Here is a 19,982-nt window from a genome sequence, read left to right on the forward strand (position 1 = left end):
GTTCCTAACTCCTAGACAACTTTGGAGTACTTTTTGTTGTTGTTGGTGTTAATGCCTAAATTATTTGCCAAAAAATTACTTTTGGATATTAGATCGGCGGTTGCTCAGCAGCATTACGACCAGGAATGAAACTTTCCTGAATTGGATCGTTTGTTCGCATCGCAATTCAACGTCTCAGACATGAGACATTCAGAAAGTATTCATACCCCCGGACTTATTCCACATTTTGTTACATACTGAATTCAAAAATGTACACACAATAACCCACAACGACAAAAGTGAAAACAGGTTTTTCGACATTTTTGCAAATGTATTTAAAAATGAAATACTTAAATATCTAATTTACATAAGTACTCATGCCACTGAGTCAATACATGTTAGAATCACCTTTGGTAGTGATTTGAGCTGTGAGTCTTTCTGGTTAAGTCTAAGAGCTTTGCACACCTGGATTGTACAATATTTGCACATCATTATTTTAAAAATTATTCAAGCTCTGTCAAGATGGTTGTTGATCATTGCTAGACAGCCATTTTCAAGTCTTTCCATAGTCAAAACTGTAACTAGGCCACTCAGGAACATTCAATGTCATCTTGGTAAGCAACTCCAGTGTATATTTGGCCTTGTGTTTTAGGTTATTGTACTGCTGAAAGGTGAATTCATCTCCCAGTATTTGTTGGAAAGCAGGCTGAACCAGGTTTTCATCAAGGATTTTGCCTGTTCTTTGCTCTATTCCGTTTCTTTTTATCCTAAAAAACTCCCAAGTCCTTGCCGATAACAAGCATACCCATAACCTGATGCAGCCACCACAATGCTTGGTGGTACTCAGTAATGTGTTGTGTTTGCTCCTAACATAACACTTTCAATTCAGGACATTAAGTTAATTTCTTTCCCACATTTTTTTGCAGTTTTACTTTAGTGCCTTATTGCAAACAGGATGGTTGTTTTGGATTTTTTGTATTCTGTACAGGTTTCCTTCTCTTCACTCTGTCAATTAGGTTAGTATTGTGGAGTAACTACAAATGTTGTTGATCCATCCTCAGTTTCTCCTATCACAGCCATTAAACTCTGTAACTGTTTTAAAGTCACCATTGGCCTCATGGTGAAATCCATAAGTGGTTTCCTTCCTCTCCGGCAACTGAGTTAGGAAGGACACCTGTATCTTTGTAGTGGCTGGGTGTATTGATACACCATCCAAAGTGTAATTAATAACTTCACAATACTCAAGTGGATATTCAATGTCTGCTTTTTTACCCATCTACCAATAGGTGCCCTTCTGTGCAAGGCATTGGAAAACCTCCCTGTGGTTGAATCTGTGTTTGAAATTCACTGCTGGACTGAGAGATTGTGTGTGGGCACAGAAACGAGGTAGTTATTCAACAATCATGTTAAATGCTGTCATTGCACACAGAGTGAGTCCATGAAACTGATTATGTGACTTTTTAAGCACATTTTTACTCCTGAAGGATTGCCATAACAAAGGGGTTGAATACTTATTGACTCAAGACATTTCAGCTTCTAATTTTTTATAAAATGTGTTAAAATTCCTAAAAACAAAATTGCACTTTGACATTATGGGGTAGTGTGTGTAGGACAGAGACACAGAATCTTAATTTAATCCATTTTAAATTCAGGCTGTAACACAACACAATGTGGAAAAAGTCCCTGGGGGGGTGAATACTTTCTGAAGACAGAAAGGCAGGGACTCCAGGCAGGGACTCCAGAAAATTACAGACTATAGAGGCAAAAACCTGCCACGTCGCCGACACCAACGCCTTGCTCTCGGATAAGCTAAACACCTTCGCCCGCTTCTAGGAAAACACAGTGCCGCCGACGTGGGCCACCACCGCTCACGAGGACTGTCTGCTCGCGAGGACTGTCTGCTCGCGAGGACTGTCTGCTCGCGAGGACTGTCTGCTCGCGAGAACTGTCTGCTCGCGAGAACTGTCTGCTCGCGAGGACTGTCTGCTCGCGAGGACTGTCTGCTCGCGAGGACTGTCTGCTCGCGAGGACTGTCTGCTCGCGAGGACTGTCTGCTCGCGAGGACTGTCTGCTCGCGAGGACTGTCTGCTCGCGAGGACTGTCTGCTCGCGAGGACTGTCTGCTCGCGAGGACTGTCTGCTTGCGAGTACTGTCTGCTCGCGAGTACTGTCTGCTCTCGTTCTCCGTGGCCGACACGAGTAAAACATTTAAGCATGTTAACCCTTGCAAGACGGCATCCCTAGCCGCGTCCTCAGAGCTTGTGCAGACCAGCTGGCTGGAGTGTTTACGGATATATTCAATCTCTCCCTTTCCCAGTCTGTCGTCCCCTCTTGCTTCAAGATGGCTACCATTGTTCCTGTACCCAAGAATGTGAAAGTAACTGAACCAAATTACTATCGCCCCGCAGCACTCACTTCTGTGATCATGAAGTGTTTTGAGAGACTAGTCAAGGATCATATCACCTCCATCTTACCCGACACCCTAGACCACGCCTCAAACTCATTCCACGGAGGACCGAATGTCTGGGGGTTTTCGCTCCACCCTTGTACTTGATAGAATTAAAGTCACTAATTAGTAAGGAACTCCCCTCACCTGGTTGTCTAGGTCTTAAGAAAAATTCAAAAAATAAAAAAGACACACGGCCCTCCATGGAATGAGTTTGACACCCCTGCCCTAGACCCACAACAATTTACATACCGCCCCAACAGATCCATGGATGTAGCAATCGCACTGCCTATCCCACCTGGACAAGAGAAATACCTATGTAAGAATGCTGTTCATCAACTACAGCTCAGCCTTCAACACCATAGTGCCTTCCAAGCTCATCACTAAGCTCGGGGGCCTTGGGTCTGAACCCCGCCCTGTGCAACAGGGTCACGGACTTCCTGACGGGCCGACTCCAGGTACTGAAGGAAGGCAACAACACCTCCACCACACTGATCATCACCACAGGGGCCCCACAAGGGTGCGTGCTCAGCCCCCTCCTGTACTCACTGTTCACCCATGACTACGTGGCCATGCACGCCTCAAACTCAATCATCAAGTTTTCAGGTAACAGAGGTAGGCCTGATTACCAACAACAACGAGACAGCCTACAGGAAGGAGGAGAGTGCCCTGGAGGAGTGGTGCCAGGAAAATAACCACTCCCTCAACGTCAACAAAACAAAGTAGCTGATCAAGGACTTCAGGAGAAAGCACGTCCCCGACCACATGAGTGGAGAGGGTGAAAAGCTTCAAGTTCCTCAGTGTGCATATAAAATAGCAGACCCAGAGAAGCCAAGGGAGGTGATAGGTTGGAATGAAGAGGACACACGATTATAGAAAAACAATACTTGAATTTATTACAGATACAGGGTTTCGGGATACAAGGCTTGTCTCAAACAGTCCATAGTAGCAACATTCAGGACACGAAAACTCACAAAAAATGACAGATGATGGCGAGTCTAAAGCTCAGCCCCTCAATAGGGTTCCTACTGCAGCTAAGACTGGGCCTAAATGGTAAACAGCATAACTAGGGGATTACCCCTTTTCCAGCTCTAAACAGAGTCCAACTCCCCTTACTGGGACTAAATACCAGAACAGCCAAAATCAACTGCCAGTACAACAACAAACTGCGATGGAGCACATTGTAAAATGGTGTTCAACTCTCAGCTGAAAGAAAAGGAAAACATTTATCCCCTTTGATCCTCAACCCCACCCACACTTATTAACCAATGAGAATCAGCATTTAATTATAATAACTTTACTTGTTAATTAGACCAGGTAACACTATGGAAAACATGATTCGTTAATTGCATTCATTAGTTTAAAATTACCATATTTAGTCATGTACAATTTAGTTTAAAAGACAGAGCTACATCAAATAGAACATGATTCATGTACAACTTAGTTTAAAAAGGCAGAGCTACATCAAATAGAACATGATTCATGTACAACTTAGTTTAAAAGGCAGAGCTACATCAAATAGAACATGATTCATGTACAACTTAGTTTAAAAGGCAGAGCTACATCAAATAGAACATGATTAGAACTACTAATGAGGGAGACTGAACGCGTGGCTGAACTACATGCTAATTATCTAACACACCACACCTGGCTTAAACCTGAGCAACCAAGTCTGTAGCAAACAACTAAAGTCAGGAACACCTAAACTGGTAGATAGCCACGGACTTGTGCACTTTATCCAAACCACACATGTATATACTTTGAAGCATTTAAAGATAATATGAACTTCCATTTTAAAATGGTGATGAGGCCAGACTAAGGCTGCCTCATCACAGTGCACATCACTGACAACCTGAAAATGGTCCACCCACACAGATAGTGTGGTGAAGGTGCAACATTGCGCCTCTTCAACACAAGGAGGTTGAAGAAGTTTGGCTTGGCCCCTAAGACCCTCAGGAACTACTACAGATGCACCATTGAGAGCATCCTGTCGACCTGTATCACCGTCCGCAACGGCCGGGCTCTAAAGAGGGTGGTGAGTCACCGGGGGGACACTGCCTGCCCTCCAGGACATCTACAGCACCCGGTGTCACAGGAAGGCCATCAAGGACCTCAGTCACCCGAGCCACTTTCTGTTCACACCGCTAACATCCAGAAGGTGAGGTCAGTACAGGTGCATCAAAGCTGCTGTTCACACCGCTAACATCCAGAAGGTGAGGTCAGTACAGGTGCATCAAATCTGAGACCGAGAGACTGAAACACAGCTTCTATCTCCAGGACATCAGACTGTTAAATAGTTATCATCAGCCAGCCTCCGCCCAGTACCCTGCCCTGAACATTAGTCACTGTTACTAGCCGGCTACCACCTGGTACTCTACCCGGCACCTTACAGACTGCTGCCCTATGTACATAGAGTCAATGAGCAATAGTCACTTTAATAATGTTTGCATACTGTTTTACCCACTTCATATGTAAATACTGTATTCTAGTCAAGGCTAAATAACTACTGCTGTTCACACCTTTTCTATTCATACACTGTCCATAGTGTCTATACACACCATCATATACATTTACAGTGTATTTACACTGAACAAAAATATAAAATGCAACACAAAGTGTTGGTCCCATGTTTCATGAGCTGAAATAAAAGAATCCAGAAATGTTCCATACGCACAGAAAAAGGTTTATTTCTCTCAAATGTTGTGCACACATTTTTCACATCCCTGTTAGTGAGCATTTCTCATTTGCCAAAATAATCCATCCACTTGACAGGTGTGGCATAACAACAAGCTGATTAAACAGGATGATCATTACACAGGTGCACCTTGTTCTGGGGACAATAAAAGGCCACTCTAAAATGTGCAGATGTCACTCAACACAATGCAACAGATGTCTCAATTTTGAGGGAGCAAGAAATTGGCATGTTGACTGCAGGAATGTCCACCAGAGCAGTTGCCAGCAAATGTAATGTTAATTTCTCTACCATAACGCCTCAAATGTCGTTTTAGAGGATTTGTATTATGTCCTACCGGCCTCACAACCAAAGCCAACTAGCACTCAAAAAATAAGTATATGGATTCTGCACTGACCACATCTTGTGTTGAAAAGGAGAGAATACCGCTACAGAGAGAACAGAGTGACAACTCTGGGCCTGTAGAGATGACATCATCAGAACACCAGTTAACCCTGTCATCATTCTCTGTGGGAGTTCTACTCTACCAACAGGGAATAACACAACACAAATCAGGGCTGAGATACAGAGACCGGACAGAAAAGAGAGAGGCTAGGAACAACACAGTCACTGTCTATACCTCTCACTGGTCTATAGAGGCTATTTCCATTCAGGGCGATGAACGCTGACTCAACACACACCTGAGTCATCCTGTCACAGCTCAGGAATGCAGACTGACAGTTCTGAGAGAGAAATATAGAAAAAGGAGAAAAAAAGCTGTGAGAATGAGAGCATGTAGGGTGGATAGAGGGATACGCCTAGCCGTGACGTGGCCTAAAGCCCATCTCACCACGGTGACCAGTCCTTGTCTGCATCAGGACTTTAAATGGTAAACTATAGAGCCATTTGAATCACTGCAACATGATCACAGATTAATGATGTTGACTTTTCTTTCTTTCGGGGCATGCCTCTCCCTCCATTGTTTCACCCTGAAGCCTTTGGGTGAGTTCCATCTAGAAACTCCCTCTACACAGGCCTGTACAGATGATCGTTGGGCCTACAGACGGATCAGCTGACAACGTTAGGAAAACGATGCAGGAGTTTCAATGGGGCAGAAGTCTGTTTGTTGTGATTCTGGACAGCCAGATAGTTAGCAATAATGACAAGAAACTGTGGGGAATCGTAAGTGACTCGTTTGAGCTAGTTTCATCTGGTTCTTGATACCATGTCTTGTTTTGAGGTGTTTTGACTGATGCCATGTCTATGCTAATATGGCTCAAATTCACTAGCTAGCTAACCAACAACTGTATCAATGTATTTGAGAATCAACATGTGCTCATTGTGCAATTGTATTTATGTTTCAATAAACATTGGAAAGGAAATATAGTTTACATGACGTCAACAGTCTCTGTGTCTCTCTGTCTCTGGTAGTGATGCACCGTTATGAAATTTTTGGCCGATATCCAATATGTTTATTGCCAAAAAAAATAATACCAATAACCGATCTTTAAAATTTTAGCGGCCTTTTAAGCATTCTAGTACAGTTAAATAGTAGAAACAACACACACACACACACACACACACAGACCAAAAAGTTATTTTGTTGGCATTTACGTACAGTGGGGAGAACAAGTATTTGATATACTACCGATTTTGCAGGTTTTCCTACTTACAAAGCATGTAGAGGTCTGTAATTTTTATCATAGGTACACTTCAACTGTGAGAGACAAAGACAAACAAAAATCCAGAAAGTAATTAATTTGCATTTTATTGCATGACATAAGTATTTGATCACCTACCAACCAGTAAGAATTCCAGCTCTCACAGACCTGTTAGTTTTTCTTTAAGAAGCCCTCCTGTTCTCCACTCATTACCTGTATTAACTGCACCTGTTTGAACTCGTTACCTATATAAAAGACACCTGTCCACACACTCAATCAAACAGACTCCAACCTCTCCACAATGGCCAAGACCAGAGAGCTGTGTAAGGACATCAGGGATAAAATTGTAGACCTGCACAAGGCTGGGATGGGCTACAGGACAATAGGCAAGCAGCTTGGTGAGAAGGCAACAACTGTTGGCGCAATTATTAGAAAATGGAAGAAGTTCAAGATGACGGTCAATCACCCTTGGTCTGGGGCTCCATGCAAGATCTCACCTCGTGGGGCATCAATGATCATGAGGAAGGTGAGGGATCAGCCCAGAACTACATGGCAGGACCTGGTCAATGACCTGAAGAGAGCTGGGACCACAGTATCAAAGAAAACCATTAGTAACACACTACGCCGTCATGGATTAAAATCCTGCAGCGCACGCAAGATCCCCCTGCTCAAGCCAGCGCATGTCCAGGCCCGTCTGAAGTTTGCCAATGACCATCTGGATGATCCAGAGGAGGAATGGGAGAAGGTCATGTGGTCTGATGAGACAAAAATAGAGCTTTTTGGTCTAAACTCCACTTGCCGTGTTTGGAGGAAGAAGAAGGATGAGTACAACCCCAAGAACACCATCCCAACCGTGAAGCATGGAGGTGGAAACATCATTCTTTGGGGATGCTTTTCTGCAAAGGGGACAGGACGACTGCACCGTATTGAGGGGAGGATGGATGGGGCCATGTATAGCGAGATCTTGGTCAACAACCTCCTTCCCTCAGTAAGAGCATTGAAGATGGGTCGTGGCTGGGTCTTCCAGCATGACAACGACCCGAAACACACAGCCAGGGAAACTAAGTAGTGGCTCCGTAAGAAGCATCTCAAGGTCCTGGAGTGGCCTAGCCAGTCTCCAGACCTGAACCCAATAGAACATCTTTGGAGGGGAGCTGAAAGTCCGTATTGCCCAGCGACAGCCCCGAAACCTGAAGGATCTGGAGAAGGTATGTATGGAGGAGTGGGCCAAAATCCCTGCTGCAGTGTGTGCAAACCTGGTCAAGAACTACAGGAAACGTATGATCTCTGTAATTGCAAACAAAGGTTTCTGTACCAAATATTAAGTTCTGCTTTTCTGATGTATCAAATACTTATGTCATGCAATAAAATGCAAATTTATAACTTAAAAATCATACAATGTGATTTTCTGGATTTTTGTTTTAGATTCCGTCTCTCACAGTTGAAGTGTACCTATGATAACAATTACAGACCTCTACATGCTTTGTAAGTAGGAAAACCTGCAAAATCGGCAGTGTATCAAATACTTGTTCTCCCCACTGTATGTCCCCATTACCAGTAAAACATAATCAAAACATATTTCTTTCACTTACTTGCTGTGCTGTTTCGTTGTTCATTTGTTCATTCTCAACCAGGATTTCATCATACATGTCAAGCAGTGAAGTTTCAGCTGTGTCCGTGGCCTTTCTTCCTTGGTGTGCACTGTCACTGTGTCCGTTTCCATCTTGTCCAGCTGTGTCTGTAACATTTCACGCAAATGTTTCTTGTCTGCATCGAAGTAGCGGTCCTTGTACCTAGCATCGAGCATGGTGGCGACACAGTAAAGAGGCTCAGAGAGAATGCCACCGAATCGCTTGTTCACAGCCTCTTGTAGAGTACTTCTGCAAGTGTTAACCCCACGGTCTGCGTCGGTGGTTTTGTTGAGCAGGCGTTTCAATGCCATGACACGTCTGCTACAAATGCAGTTGAGGAGCTTATTTCTCCAGTCAGTTGTTCAAATGGAGCGAGTTAGTGTGTTCATGTTTCCATGTTTCAAACATGTTTTCAAATGCCATTGGAATGGCAGCAGCGTATGAGAACCAGCTCATTCTTGAGCATGCAATACGGCTTTCCTCAGTTTCGAAATCCTCGTCGACCCACTGTGCCGTCAGACTCAGCATTGCTCATAGGGCTGACATCGCTGGTCCAATTGTCAGTCATGAAGCTAATAGCAGTGACGCCCATAGTAAGTAGTTCATGGATGTGCGTTTCAACAATACTGTGTAACTCCGGTAGGGCAACTTCCTGAAAAATAGCACCTACTTAGTAGAGTGTACCAGGGCTCGAGGTGCTCGACCAGTCAGCGAAAGCCAACATCATCCCCGACAGAGAATGGTTGATTGTCAAGGGCAATGAATTCCATTATCTTGGCGTTAATGGATTTCACCTTTGAGTTGTCTCACAAAAATGTTCTTACTCTTTCAAATGACTGCTCGACTTGTTTAGATGTTGGAAGTGCGCTTAGTATTTTCCTGCTTTTGTTCTGTGTAGCGCTGTATTTTTTGTGGCGTCATTACGTCATCCACTTACGTTATATTGGTATGCACGTCAGCTTTGACATCGGTTTTGCACATCGGCATTAAACTAGACACTGGGCCGATGCCGATGTTGGCATGTTTAGCTAATATCGTCCGATTCCGATATGCTTACCGATATATGGTGCATCCCTGGTCTAAGCCAACCCTGTCTGTTCAGCCCCATAGGACCACGCTCATCGGTTCTGTTGCTAACAACCAACCCGTCAGTGTAGGCTCCTCAGAGAAGGAAGAGGACCATCCTCTAATGTGAATTTCATAAAAATAAAAATTGTGAAACATTTAAAAGTTATCCTTTTTAGATAAAACTATACTAAATACATCCACGTCACCAAATCATTTATTAAATCACACTGTTTTGCAATGAAGGTCTACAGTAGCCTCAGCGGCACTCTGTAGGGTAGCACCATGCTGAGGCCAGAGGACAGCTAGCTTCTGTCCTCCTCTGGGTACAATGACTTCAATACAAAACCTAGGAGGCTCATGCTTCTCACCACCTTCCATAGACTTACACAGTAATAATGACAAAGTCCGGAGGACGTCCTACAACCTATCAGAGATCATGCAGCATGAACTGACATGTTGTCCACCCAATCAAAGGATCTGAGAATTAATCTAGTACTGAAAGCATAAACTACAGCTAGATAGCACTGCAGTGCGTAAAATGTGGTGGGTAGTTGACTCAGAGAGAGAAAGACAATAGTTTAACAGTTTTTACCAAATCATTTCTTCCAAAATCAAGGAGAGAGAGAGAGATATTTGGTAGTATTTATTCACTTTCACTAGTTTAGCCTACTCAAACAGAGAGGGATGCTATGTTAGATAGCTGGCTATGGCTATCCAATACTGTAACTCTTCCAAGTCAAGGTAAGCTTTTAGTTGTATTACTTTATTGCCACTGGGGCCCACCGATGTAACTGCTAAATTGCTTTCTGACTGTACACTGTATTGCATGATTGTAGCAGGTTTACTAACGTGTTAGTTCTCAATCATTTTGAATATGAGGTGACAATGATGTAGGCTGTGTGTAGCAGTTAGCAGTCATGATAAAAAGGTTTGGCATAGAAAGGTTTTTTCACCTGGTCACAGACCGCTGATGTGTTGTGCACTGAAGTCCACAAGCGAAGGGAAAAGGTGAGAGGAGAGCATGTCAATAGTTGTGATAAATAATGATATATACAAGAATCAATAATGATATATACAAGGATCAAAGTGACCATGCTGTTGAACTGTTTGCGTGTGATCAGGGGTGTATTCGTTCCGCCAATTCAGTTGAGAAACGGTTCTTAAAAACGGAACGAAATGGGGATAAACATACCTGAATTTGTCCAATAGAAACTCTCGTTTGCAACTGTTGGACTAATGATTATACCCTAGATAAGCTAGATGCAGGCAAGAGGTGACACTGTTGGACTAATGATTATACCCTATATCAGCTAGATGCAGGCAAGAGGTGACACTGTTGGACTAATGATAACACCCTATATCAGCTAGATGCAGGCAAGAGGTGTTACTGTTGGACTAATGATTATACCCTATATCAGCTAGATGCAGGCAAGAGGTGATACTGTTGGACTAATGATTACACCCTAGATCAGCTAGATGCAGGCAAGAGGTGATACTGTTGGACTAATGATTACACCCTAGATCAGCTAGATGCAGGCAAGAGGTGACACTGTTGGATTAATGATTACACCCTAGATCAGCTAGATGCAGGCAAGAGGTGACACTGTTGGATTAATGATTACACCCTAGATCAGCTAGATGCAGGCAAGAGTGTGCAAGGTGGTATTGAATGTGTCACTGTCTTTCACATCGATTACTCAAAATTCTAAATGGCATATGAATGACAGTCATCCAATATGCTGTAATAGAAATAAGGCAATGCTATTTAAACAAAAATAAATCATCCTCCCTGATCTTAAAAACAGCACCGATCGTCACTGCAACCCATCTATAGCATATTGATGTGGTCCTTGACATATTGAAGACCTCTCCAGGCACATTGTAAATATCTGTATATCTGCCTGGACCTAACAAGGATGAGGTTCTCCACAGCCAATCACAGACAAGATGGAGATCAGGGCACGGTTTCCCAAAAGCATCTTAAGGCTAAATGAATCATTTAGCTCAATGGTTCTAACGATGAACTTAACCTTGATCTAGAGAATATTAGGTCACCTGATCTCATCTAGGCTGGATTGGCTATCTGGATGAAGGCTTAATCTGGATTAATGGGTGTGAAGCTACTTAAAATCTCTCCCTGATCACAGTCAAGACCAGAGCTGGAGAACGGCTAGCTACTGTTGGTATAGTTTGGGTTATGGGCAATTCCATGGTAATGGAATTACGTTGAGACTCAAGATGTATCACTTAAAATGTATTCCAAACATAAACCATTGATTTCAAAGTTTAACGAACCATACAACTCTATGCTCAAAGACTATTTTTAACAAATTTACACAGAACATTTTACAAAACCATGTTAACTGGAAGAACTGTGCAAATGCAAAGTTTGGTAAGAGAATTTCGGTAAAATCTCTTCGTTTTTTTGTCTCCCCATGTTTTCCAAAAAGTCTTAAATATCTGCTCCGAATTAAGATTCACCGATGTCTTCAGAAAGAACGGGGTGTCAGCTACGACATGACACAATGACTTTGAAAAAAATCTCTTTTGGTTATTGAACTAGGTTAACATTAAGTGAAGTGGATTTACACCCGGTAACAGTATTTCATCATGGGATCTGTACTACAGAAATGCATAATGATGGATATGAATGTCATTCTCTTCATGGTGATGTATCCTAAATAGGTACACAAAAACATATAAATATACAATATCCTCCTTTGCATATTTGGGTATTAAACAACACACTGGCTATTATTGTAATGAGTTCTACCCCAAAACAAGACCAAATTTGGTTGGTCCACATAGGACCAAATCTGAACCAATCATAGACGTCTGTTTCACAAGTTTCAACATCAAAGTACAGCACAGTAGAGTTCAGTAAAGTAGAGAAGACTACAGTTCAGTACAGTATATAATTTCAGTAATACCAATTACCCTACTGAAGATGTTCCTTAAAAAAAAAGTATACTTATACTCGGTCATAAGACTTTATATGGGCCAATAAAATTCAAAATAAAAAGGAAAGTTTTACATCTCCCATAGTCTGAGGGTGGTTTTAACCTTCCTGACTTGGAAGTGTATCAACTCGCTATTCCAGGGCTTCTACTTGTGACATATAGTTCAACGCACTAAAGAGAAACAATGGGAACATATTGAAGATGAGCATGCTCATCCCCAGAATATTTATCCCTGTCTATTTTCAAAGGATAATGCTAAGAACATTAACAAATTCATAGTTAACATCACTATAAAAACATGGAAGAAAATGAAATGTATTCTACAAGAACCAGTATTACTCCCTAAAAACACAACCTTCTGGAACAATCCTTGGATAGCTTTTAGGAATTCACCGATGCATTGGTCCGCATGGAAAACTAAAAGGAATAGAAACCGTAAAGGACTTGGTAACAGGTCATTAAAAAGGCATTTTGGACTGACAAATTTAGAAATTTTCAATATCACAGCTCTCTTTTATTCATGTCCCCTAACACAGCTCTATTTATCCCCGTCCCGTCCCTTGACACAACTCTGTTTATCCATGTCCCTGTCTCGACACAGCTCTGTTTATCCCCGTCCCCTAACACAGCTCTGTTTGTCACTGTCCCCTAACACAGCTCTGTTTATCCCCGTCCCCTAACACAGATCTGTTTATCCCCGTCCCCTAACACAGATCTGTTTATCCCCGTCCCCTAACACAGCTCTGTTTATCCCCGTCCCCTAACACAGATCTGTTTATCCCCGTCCCCTAAGACAGATCTGTTTATCCCCGTCCCCTAACACAGCTCTGTTTATCCCCGTCCCCTAACACAGCTCTGTGTATCCATGTCCCCTGTCACAGATCTGTTTATCCCCGTCCCCTAACACAGCTCTATTTATCCCCGTCCCCTAACACAGCTCTGTTTATCCCCGTCCCCTAACACAGCTCTGTTTATCCCGTCCCCTAACACAGATCTGTTTATCCCCGTCCCCTAACACAGCTCTGTTTATCCCCGTCCCCTAACACAGCTCTGTTTATCCCCGTCCCCTAACACAGCTCTGTTTATCCCCGTCCCCTAACACAGCTCTGTTTATCCCCGTCCCGTAACACAGCTCTGTTTATCCCCGTCCCCTAACACAGCTCTGTTTATCCCCGTCCCCTAACACAGCTCTGTTTATCCCCGTCCCCTAACACAGCTCTGTTTATCCCCGTCCCCTAACACAGCTCTGTTTATCCCCGTCCCCTAACACAGCTCTGTTTATCCCCGTCCCCTAACACAGCTCTGTTTATCCCGTCCCCTAACACAGATCTGTTTATCCCCGTCCCCTAACACAGATCTGTTTATCCCCGTCCCGTAACACAGCTCTGTTTATCCCCGTCCCCTAACACAGCTCTGTTTATCCCCGTCCCCTAACACAGCTCTATTTATCCCCGTCCCCTAACACAGCTCTGTTTATCCCCGTCCCCTAACACAGCTCTGTTTATCCCCGTCCCCTAACACAGCTCTATTTATCCCCGTCCCCTAACACAGCTCTGTTTATCCCCGTCCCCTAACACAGCTCTGTTTATCCCCGTCCCGTAACACAGCTCTGTTTATCCCCGTCCCCTAACACAGCTCTATTTATCCCCATCCCCTAACACAGCTCTGTGTATCCATGTCCCCTGTCACAGATCTGTTTATCCCCGTCCCCTAACACAGCTCTGTTTATCCCCATCCCCTAACACAGCTCTGTGTATCCATGTCCCCTGTCACAGATCTGTTTATCCCCATCCCCTAACACAGCTCTGTTTATCCCCGTCCCGTAACACAGCTCTGTTTATCCCCGTCCCCTAACACAGCTCTATTTATCCCCATCCCCTAACACAGCTCTGTGTATCCATGTCCCCTGTCACAGATCTGTTTATCCCCGTCCCCTAACACAGCTCTGTTTATCCCCATCCCCTAACACAGCTCTGTGTATCCATGTCCCCTGTCACAGATCTGTTTATCCCCGTCCCCTAACACAGCTCTATTTATCCCCGTCCCCTAACACAGCTCTGTGTATCCATGTCCCCTGTCACAGATCTGTTTATCCCCGTCCCCTAACACAGCTCTGTTTATCCCCGTTCCCCTAACACAGATCTGTTTATCCCCGTCCCCTAACACAGCTGTTTATCCCCGTCCCCTAACACAGCTCTGTGTATCCATGTCCCCTGTCACAGCTCTGTGTATCCATGTCCCCTGTCACAGCTCTGTTTATCCCCGTCCCCTAACACAGATCTGTTTATCCCCGTCCCCTGTCACAGCTCTGTGTATCCATGTCCCCTATCACAGCTCTGTGTATCCATGTCCCCTGTCACAGCTCTGTTTATCCATGTCACAGCTCTGTGTATCCATGTCCCCTGTCCCAGCTCTGTGTATCCATGTCCCCTGTCACAGCTCTGTGTATCCATGTCCCCTGTCACAGCTCTGTTTATCCATGTCCCCTGTCACAGCTCTGTTTATCCATGTCCCCTGTCACAGCTCTGTGTATCCATGTCCCCTGTCACAGCTCTGTTTATCCATGTCCCAGCTCTGTGTATCCATGTCCCCTGTCACAGCTCTGTGTATCCATGTCCCCTGTCACAGCTCTGTTTATCCATGTCCCCTGTCACAGCTCTGTTTATCCATGTCCCCTGTCACAGCTCTGTGTATCCATGTCCCCTGTCACAGCTCTGTGTATCCATGTCCCCTGTCACAGCTCTGTTTATCCATGTCCCCTGTCACAGCTCTGTGTATCCATGTCCCCTGTCACAGCTCTGTTTATCCATGTCCCCTGTCACAGCTCTGTGTATCCATGTCCCCTGTCACAGCTCTGTGTATCCATGTCCCCTGTCACAGCTCTGTGTATCCATGTCCCCTGTCACAGCTCTGTGTATCCATGTCCCCTGTCACAGCTCTGTTTATCCATGTCCCAGCTCTGTGTATCCATGTCCCCTGTCACAGCTCTGTGTATCCATGTCCCCTGTCACAGCTCTGTTTATCCCCGTCCCCTGTCACAGCTCTGTTTATCCATGTCCCCTGTCACAGCTCTGTTTATCCCCGTCCCCTGTCACAGCTCTGTTTATCCATGTCCCCTGTCACAGCTCTGTTTATCCCCGTCCCCTGTCACAGCTCTGTGTATCCATGTCCCCTGTCACAGCTCTGTTTATCCATGTCCCCTGTCACAGCTCTGTTTATCCATGTCCCCTGTCACAGCTCTGTTTATCCCCGTCCCCTGTCACAGCTCTGTTTATCCATGTCCCCTGTCACAGCTCTGTTTATCCATGTCCCCTGTCACAGCTCTGTGTATCCATGTCCCCTGTCACAGCTCTGTTTATCCATGTCCCCTGTCACAGCTCTGTTTATCCCCGTCCCCTGTCACAGCTCTGTGTATCCATGTCCCCTGTCACAGCTCTGTTTATCCATGTCCCCTGTCACAGCTCTGTGTATCCATGTCCCCTGTCACAGCTATGTTTATCCATGTCCCCTGTCACAGCTATGTTTATCCATGTCCCCTGTCACAGCTATGTTTATCCCCGTCCCCTGTCACAGCTCTGTTTATCCATGTCCCCTGTCACAGCTCTGTTTCTCCCCGTCCCCTGTCACAGCTCTGTGTATCCATGTCCCCTGTCACAGCTCTGTGTATCCATGTCCCCTGTCACAGCTCTGTTTATCCCCGTCCCCTGTCACAGCTCTGTGTATCCATGTCCCCTGTCACAGCTCTGTTTATCCATGTCCCCTGTCACAGCTCTGTTTATCCATGTCCCCTGTCACAGCTCTGTTTATCCCCGTCCCCTGTCACAGCTCTGTGTATCCATGTCCCCTGTCACAGCTCTGTTTATCCATGTCCCCTGTCACAGCTCTGTGTATCCATGTCCCCTGTCACAGCTCTGTTTATCCATGTCCCCTGTCACAGCTCTGTTTATCCATGTCCCCTGTCACAGCTCTGTTTATCCATGTCCCCTGTCACAGCTCTGTTTATCCATGTCCCCTGTCACAGCTCTGTGTATCCATGTCCCCTGTCACAGCTCTGTTTATCCCCGTTCCTCACTAGCTCTGTTGTTGATCCCTATTCGATGGTCCTCAAGTTATGGAAAACAAAGCAGGTTGTGTGCAGTGCAGTCTGTTTGACAGTGTTAAATAATCAACCATGAGTTCAACCTTCCCCACCTGCTATATACAGGTGAGTCTGGATCATTCAGCGCTACCCAAATGAATGCAGGCCTAATAGAAGATAACACATCTAATACCATGTCCACTCCACTATCAACAACAGCAGCCTGTCTGGGGGATGGGATGTTACATCTGTGTAGAATCACATCACCAAGGTTTGCTGCCAGAAAACAAAAAGTAAACAGGCACGATGCTTTATACAGTATGATCTTTATACTGTTTGGAATGACCAGATGATAATGATTGAAATTGCTGTGACGTCCCTGGGTATGTAGATCCATGGACAACATCAGACACAAAACAACCGTTCAAGTGGAGGATAGGACGGCTTAGTTTATTTACAATGTAGGCTAACAGTATCGATAGTATCAGAAGCACTTTGCATTGTGTTATGTTGTACTGCTACTATCAGATCTAAAACTGACACCTAGCTGGCTACTGTGGAATTCTCTGATCACTTGTCTCAAACAAGAGAGACAAATTAGCAACCTGCTCAACAAGTTTGGTTTGAGAAATCTAAGGGAGTTTTTGTGCATGAAATACGGTTTTAAACACAACAGACTAATTATTGGCTATCTAGATAGCAACGTCTTCTTTGCCATTTTAGCTAATCTTTTAGTTCGACCAACTTCAAACAAGTTCGTGTGAGGAAGGCACACTATCAGTGTTGATTTAAAAAACAATCCATATTTCAAGTGCATCAACAAAAAAATCCCTAGTTAGGCATAATACAATTATTACGTAGCTAAGTACATTCAATCAATATTTTATTTAAATAAGGGCAACAACTCAATGTAAGGACGGGCAGTAGCTCAATGTTTTCGCAAGCAATATCTTCCCAACAAAAATAACATGGGCTCGCTGGGAAAGGCAGTTTGGGGTCGCTTACCTCTCTCCATGGGGAGAAAAAAAACATAAACTTCATCTTCTTTTCTGTCCGCAGTAAAAAAAATCTAAATAGCCCCGACAAGGTCTCCCTGGCGTTATGCAGCCGTCTCGTAATGGCAGAATGGTGTAATTCCGAGAGCAATGTGTAGTTTAATAAACCAGACCTGTTGCTGACAGCTTGGTCACATAGACAACATGGATGATAGGCGGATCGCCGGTGCGCGGGCACGGCGAAGTTTGACTGGGAGGAGGGGAGCGCGCATGGAGTTATCCAGCTGATTAGACAATCTTCTTCTTCGGTATCGTAACGTTCGAACATTTGTCTGTGCATGCCGCCACCTACTGTGCGGGAGTGTGTGGTCGATCACGTTACATTTGGTGATACAAACATTTAAAGGAATCACCATTTAAAATTGTAGCAACAATTACACCTATATAGCATAACTTTGACCCTTACTGCTCCTACTCCAGGCTGGTGGCCTGGGAGGACAGGTCTCTTTCGTTCAACACACCTTGTTGCTCTTCTGCAGTAAAACCTTGTACACCCAAGTACTTAAAAAAAAATGTTTAATTTAACCTTTATTTAACTAGGCAAATCAGTTAAGATCAAATACTTATTTGCAATGACTGCCTACCCCAGCCCAACCCGGACGAAGCTAGGCCAATTGTGCGCCGCCCTATGGGACTCCCAATCACGGCCAGATGTGATGTAGCCTGGATTTGAACCAGCTACTTCTCTGCAGCTGTCAACACAACATCTATTCTCTGTTATTTGCATTTGATTTATGCGGTACAGGTGATAACCATGGCAATTAATGCTAAGAAGCCAACCTTACTGAAGCACAAATTTGTATCTCTATGTATTGGCCTAGGACTACTACTCACCTCTGACCTATCATCCTCTACTCAGCATACGGCACCTTCTGTTCGACTCTGACAACCTCAAACTGTCTCTATTGCACCGGGACCTTCTGATTCCCAGCAACATATCCCCACGATACGACACTTCTGATCCCCACGATACGACACTTCTGATCCCCAGCAACATATCCCCACGATACGACACTTCTGATCCCCACGATACGACACTTCTGATCCCCAGCAACATATCCCCACGATACGACACTTCTGATCCCCACGATACGACACTTCTGATCCCCAGCAACATATCCCCACGATACGACACTTCTGATCCCCACGATACGACACTTCTGATCCCCAGCAACATATCCCCACGATACGACACTTCTGATCCCCACGATACGACACTTCTGATCCCCAGCAACATATCCCCACGATACGACACTTCTGATCCCCACGATACGACACTTCTGATCCCCAGCAACATATCCCCACGATACGACACTTCTGATCCCCAGCAACATATCCCCACGATACGACACTTCTGATCCCCAGCAACATATCCCCACGATACGACACTTCTGATCCCCACGATACGACACATTTGTTTGTCCCATGCCCTCCTGCACAATTCTCACATCTTGGAATCTCCATCCTATACACTGTTGCATCATGACCATAAGCTTGGCATCTAAAACACCTTAGTGGGTTCGGCACAAAAGCTCTCAAGGGATAACTGACATATACTAACATGACATTGCCAGTTAAAGACTCCACTTCAAAACTCAAAAGGACAGACTGTGTCTTCTCAGTTTCAACACGCTCGCCACCGGGTCTGCGTCACACCAAACAATGGGCGTCACAGACACAGGCAATCCTTTATTTCAGTTGCACCACCTCCACACTTAACGCCACCCCAATAATCACTCCTTTTAAAGGTGCCCTGCTCCGGAGAACAAAGCAAGTCACAGATCTTGACTCAAGACGTGTGATGCGAAGCACCTGCTCCATCTGGGTGGAAGAAACATGGAAAATTATCACATCACTGATTTAACTGTAACCAATTTATTTTCCACCCAGCCTGACACTAAATGTGGGTCAGCCAAAAGGCAGGGATCCACATTCTCCAAAAATGTCACTCCAACTGGGGCAGAATCATTCTGCATGACCATCGGGAGGTCTCCACCACACCTGCCACCACAGGTAATTCATCCTCACTCTCGTCAGGTTCCATTTCTGAGCCATCAGAGACAGCAGAGTATGGTTTGTAGTACTTGGTGCCATTCTTCCTCAACACATCTTCCGTCCTGCACTGGGCTCCTTCTTCTTCCTCGCTGTCCATAACCACGTCTATCAGTTCACCACACTCATGCCTCACCTTCATCCACTGTATTGTTTGCAGAACATACCCACCTTCTGTTCCTTAACCCAATTTCATAGTCTGGCTATCGCTGGCCTGGCCATGCCCGCAAAATGTGCCACAGTCGTCAGCCAGGTCTCCTCCTCGTCATCCATCTTCGGACGTGTCACATCCTTCCACCCCTGATCTAAGGTCAGTTTTGCGGTCAGTTATTGGTCGTATACCCGTCCTAAGACGGGTTGCATGCATCAACTAATGGTTGGG

The 19,982-nt window shown here is 44.7% G+C and overlaps 1 protein-coding gene across 1 annotated transcript in view; it reads right to left on the reverse strand.

The window, feature by feature from the left end:
• LOC120023003 (intersectin-2-like) overlaps positions 1 to 19,700 on the reverse strand; it is a 113,305-nt gene extending 93,605 nt beyond the window's left edge. Inside the window, 1 exon segment of the mRNA XM_038966955.1 lies at positions 19,550 to 19,700. Within this exon segment, the coding sequence (XP_038822883.1) occupies positions 19,550 to 19,700 (151 nt within the window).
• Between the last annotated feature and the right edge of the window lie 282 nt (positions 19,701 to 19,982).

This window comes from Salvelinus namaycush, chromosome 28 (genome assembly GCF_016432855.1).
Source record: "Salvelinus namaycush isolate Seneca chromosome 28, SaNama_1.0, whole genome shotgun sequence".
Taxonomy (NCBI): domain Eukaryota; kingdom Metazoa; phylum Chordata; class Actinopteri; order Salmoniformes; family Salmonidae; genus Salvelinus; species Salvelinus namaycush.